The sequence below is a fragment of the Akebia trifoliata genome, unplaced genomic scaffold, assembly GCF_017979445.1.
Source record: "Akebia trifoliata isolate Shusen 1 unplaced genomic scaffold, ASM1797944v1 Contig00222, whole genome shotgun sequence".
Lineage (NCBI taxonomy): Eukaryota > Viridiplantae > Streptophyta > Magnoliopsida > Ranunculales > Lardizabalaceae > Akebia > Akebia trifoliata.
Window position 1 is genome coordinate 35,051 of NW_028236874.1, and position 4,328 is coordinate 39,378.

General features: G+C 38.4%; 1 protein-coding gene across 1 annotated transcript; it reads left to right on the forward strand.

Moving 5' to 3' along the window:
• Positions 1-1,461: 1,461 nt before the first annotated feature.
• LOC147381845 (uncharacterized) lies at positions 1,462-3,745 on the forward strand. Its single transcript, XM_086429888.1, has 2 exons — positions 1,462-3,650; positions 3,712-3,745. Exons 1-2 carry the CDS (start codon positions 1,462-1,464, stop codon positions 3,743-3,745), a joined length of 2,223 nt encoding a protein of 740 aa, XP_086286014.1.
• The last annotated feature ends 583 nt before the right edge of the window (positions 3,746-4,328 follow it).

Sequence of the window (4,328 nt, forward strand, 5' to 3'; positions counted from 1 at the left end):
TGGCTGAAACTGGGGGAACTAGGGGCCAACGAGTTGCTGTCAAGAAGAAGGAGAAGTTGCTGAAATTTTTCAGCAACATTATTGCCGTGAGGAACATCACCACAACACATCTCAAACTTCTTTGGTTGTGTTAAAAAGTGTAACCCTTATGACTTTTATTTATTTTTATTATTGCAACCCTAGTTGCTTTTGGATTAAAGAACATCTTGTTGGATTCTTAAGTTGGAAATTTTTAATTCAATGAGTTAGTGACTTTCAGATTCATTAATTGATGTTTTCGGATTGGTGATATGTAGACACATGAATCAGTGAATTTTAATTATGTATGCTGAATTTTCAGTTTGGTCATATTGAAAACTTTGATATTAACGGTCATTGAAGCCATAATTGTATCTCTAATCACCTAATTGATTTGGAATATGATTTAAAAGTGGTAAAAACTATGAACAATAGTTGTGATCTGAAAATTGCATGTTCTTTAGCCATGGACTTTTCCATAGGTTTGAAGAGTAGGTTATTGAATCATAATTCCTTTTGATCTTAATGATTTGTTTAAGAAGTTGTAAGGATACGCTAAGTATTAACTTGATTGCTTAATCAAAATAACTAGGTGATGGACTTTTCCAAAACCCTAGGGATTATCTAAGAAGGAATTTATAAGATGCATGATCTCTTTAGGCTTGCACTTTGATTCAATTCGGATATGTAATTAAGGCATAAAATTCGTTATCTATGTTGAAGCAATTTGATTAGTCATTTAATGAATTTATTTTTCTGAATTGTGAGAGAAGATGATCAATTGTAAATAATTATTTCTTTATTTTTATTTTTATTTTTATTATTTTTTTTAATCCGAATCGCCAAAATTGAAACCCCTACAAATTTGTGTAATATGTTTGTTTTCAATTTGTTAATTAAACTAACTAAAATTTGTTATGACTCTTTAGAATAGGAGTACCCGCAATCCCCGGCCAATAACGATACCCTACAAATCACTTTACTACAATCTTCTATAGGGTTTATTGATGACTAAAAATATGGTCAATCAAATGGCGCTATGTTTTAGTGTCATTTAACTTGTTAATATTCTATTTTACTTGTTGAGCTTGCATGTAATATATCTTGTGTTATACTTATTGAAATTTTAACATGAATCTTTCCTATCTCTATGGCGATCACATTGTGATGTTTTTAGGAAGGGAAGCTTATTATTATTCTTTCAACTCTAACTTGTATATTGTTGTCTTTACTTTTGGGTTCAGGTCCATGAATGTCCGCAGTTAGAAGAAAGACTCAAGAACTTGCAAAACGCTTGGCCTTGCTAAAAGAAGTTGCACATCAACCCCCACCTCACCAAGAGGGGAAGAGTCGGAAGAGTCAGATAGCTCTTCCTATCCCTTGTCAGACGAGGAAGAAAACATACCTGATTTAGAAGAAGAAAGTGAAGAAGAAGAATTACCAATGGCTGAAACCATTAGACAAATGTCTTCTTCAACTGATGGGGGAACCGCACCAACTTGTATTACTTATCCAGAACCAGCAATCGGCAAAGTAGCTGAGTTTGAACTGAAGAGTGGGTTTTTACACCATTTGCCCAAATTCCATGGGCTTACTAATGAAGATCCTCATAAGCATCTCAAGGAGTTTCAGTTTGTGTGTTCAAGTATGTGCCCACAGAATGCGGATCTCAACATTTTGAAGCTGAAGTCATTCCCTTTCTCACTTGAAGATAGGGCAAAGACTTGGTTGTTTGATCTACCTTCAGGCTATATCAACACATGGGAGAAGTTGATGACTGAGTTTTTGACTAAGTACTTCCCCGCCTCAAGGATTACTGTCTTGAGAAAGCAAATAACTGGAATTGAGCAAAGGAAGGATGAGGCATTTTATGCCTACTATGAGAGATTCAAGAGCTTAGTTGCATCATGTCCTTCACATGGGATGAAGGAAGGAAATCTACTTACTTACTTTTATGAGGGACTCCTCCCTCTTGAACGTCAATTGTTAGATGCTGCTGCTGGAGGTTCTTTTGTGGATAAGACACCTGAAGTTGCTAAGGAGTTGCTCGCCCAACGTGCTCTTAATTATCAACAATATGAAGGAGTGTTAAACTCCACTCGTGGGGTGAATGAGGTATCTTCTAACTCTACTCTTGAGGAAAAAGTTAATAAAATGTCTACTCTTCTGTCTCAGGTATTGAACGTGAATGGAGTACAAGTACAACAAGTTGCTCAAATCTGTGGTGTGTGCTGCTGTACTCAAGGGCATCCAACTGACCAATGCCCCCAACTGATCAATAATGGAGGATGGGAGTCTCTTAACGCTGTTGGGTTTCAAGGTAATCAAGGTGGACAAAGGTATAACCCTTTCTCTAACACATATAACCCTGGACTTAGAGATCACCCCAATTTACGTTGGGCCAACAATGATAATATTCAGAACCCTCAAGGACAAGGGCAAGTGTTTCCACGCCCTCCAGGTTTTCTGATGAGACCTCAGGTACCTCAAAACTTTGTCTCACCTCAGGTACCTCAAAACTTTGTATCTAATCCTCATGTGCCTACAAATTCTAATGCTCCTAATTATGATGAGATTTTAAAGTCCCTTGCTCAAGGGCAACAGAATTTAAATACTGCTACTCAAGCTCTTGTTACAGGTCAACAGGCTCACACTAAAGACATTGTAGAGTTGAAAAAGCAGTTGGGACAAGTGGTAGACTTCATGGGAAAGATAACCGAGAGCGGAAAATTGCCTAGCAACACTGTTCCCAACCCAAATATCGAACAAGCTAAAGCTGTTACGACAAGGAGTGGTAAGACCCTTGTGGATGTTCCCAAAACCCTAAAGAAGGCCCAAGTGACCCACAATGAGGAAAAGGACAGAGAGAAAGATCCTGCCACATCAAAGACAGAAATGATTAGTCCTTCATCATCTGAGAAGGCTTTGAAACCTCAAGGTAATGAGCAAAACCCTAAAAATTCTTTCGATTATAGTCCTTTTGCTCGTGTGCCTTTTCCTAGTAGGTTTGCCAAAACCAAGAAGGATGAATCTGATCAAGCCATCTTGGAGATTTTTAAGAAGGTACAAGTCAACATGCCTTTGATTGAGTGTTTGAAGCAAGTGCCAAAATATGCCAAATTTCTGAAAGAGCTTTGTACTACAAGGAGACAAACTCGTGAGAAAGAGGTGGTAAAGATGAATGAGACAGTCTCTGCTGTCATCCAAAGGAAATTACCACCAAAGCTTAAGGATCCAGGGAGTTTTTCTGTTCCTTGTGTGATTGGTACGAATAAATTTGATAATGTCATGTTAGACTTAGGAGCTTCAATTAATGTGATGCCTTATAGTCTTTATGCTTCTTTAGATCTGGGTGAACTTAAAAGTGATAATGTTGTTATCCAATTGGCTGATCGATCTAACAAGTATCCTAAAGGATACATTGAGGATGTTCTTGTGCAGGTGAATCAACTCATTTTTCCCGCTGACTTCTATGTCCTTGATATGGAAGAGGCACCCCTAAATTCCACTCCATTACTTTTAGGGCGCCCATTCATGAGGACTGCAAGAACAAAGATCGATGTTTATGGAGGAACATTGACCATGGAATTTGATAATGAAATTATACGCTTCAACATCTTTGAAGCTATGAGGTATCCATTGACTGACATTAAACCCTGTTTTTCTATTGATATTATTGATTCATTTGCGCAGAGGTTTATGGAAGCAATGGAAGAGGATGAGTTGAAAGTAACACTCTCTCAAGGAGTTGGTTATAATGAGAATGGAGATTCCATTTCTAAAGCTGAGTTGGAGAAGGCTGAGGAGCCCATTGTGATTAGAACCGTGGCCTCCCTTGAGTCCCTACCCATTTTCAAGGTATATTCCTCCTTTGTCCCTTCCTATTTCTACTAACAAGATGTTACCTTCAGTGATACAGGCCCCTACACTTGAGCTTAAGGTTTTGCCAGATCACTTGAAGTATGTCTTTTTGGGGGATAAGGAGACGCTGCCTGTTATTATATCCTCGAAGTTGGAGGAGAATCAAGAGAAGAAGCTTGTGGACATTCTTAAGAAGTACGAGACCGCCATTGGTTGGACTTTGGCAGATATCAAGGGAATCAGCCCAACCATGTGCGTCCATAGAATCCTATTGGAGGATGGTGCCAAACCCACCAGAGAAGCCCAGAGACGCCTACATCCACCCATGATGAAGGTAGTACAAGATGAGATAATAAAATTACTTGATTGTGGCGTTATTTACCCTATTTCAGATAGCAAGTGGGTGTCTCCTATTCAAGTTGTGCCAAAGAAGTCTGGAGTTACTGTAG

Excerpts from the sequence above, each read along its gene's own strand:
- LOC147381845 (XM_086429888.1), top strand. The coding sequence starts at position 1,462 with ATGGCTGAAACCATTAGACAAATGTCTTCTTCAACTGATGGGGGAACC. Across the intron at positions 3,651-3,711 it reads AACATCTTTGAAGCTATGAG|AGGTTTATGGAAGCAATGGA; the intron begins GTATCCATTGAC and ends TCATTTGCGCAG.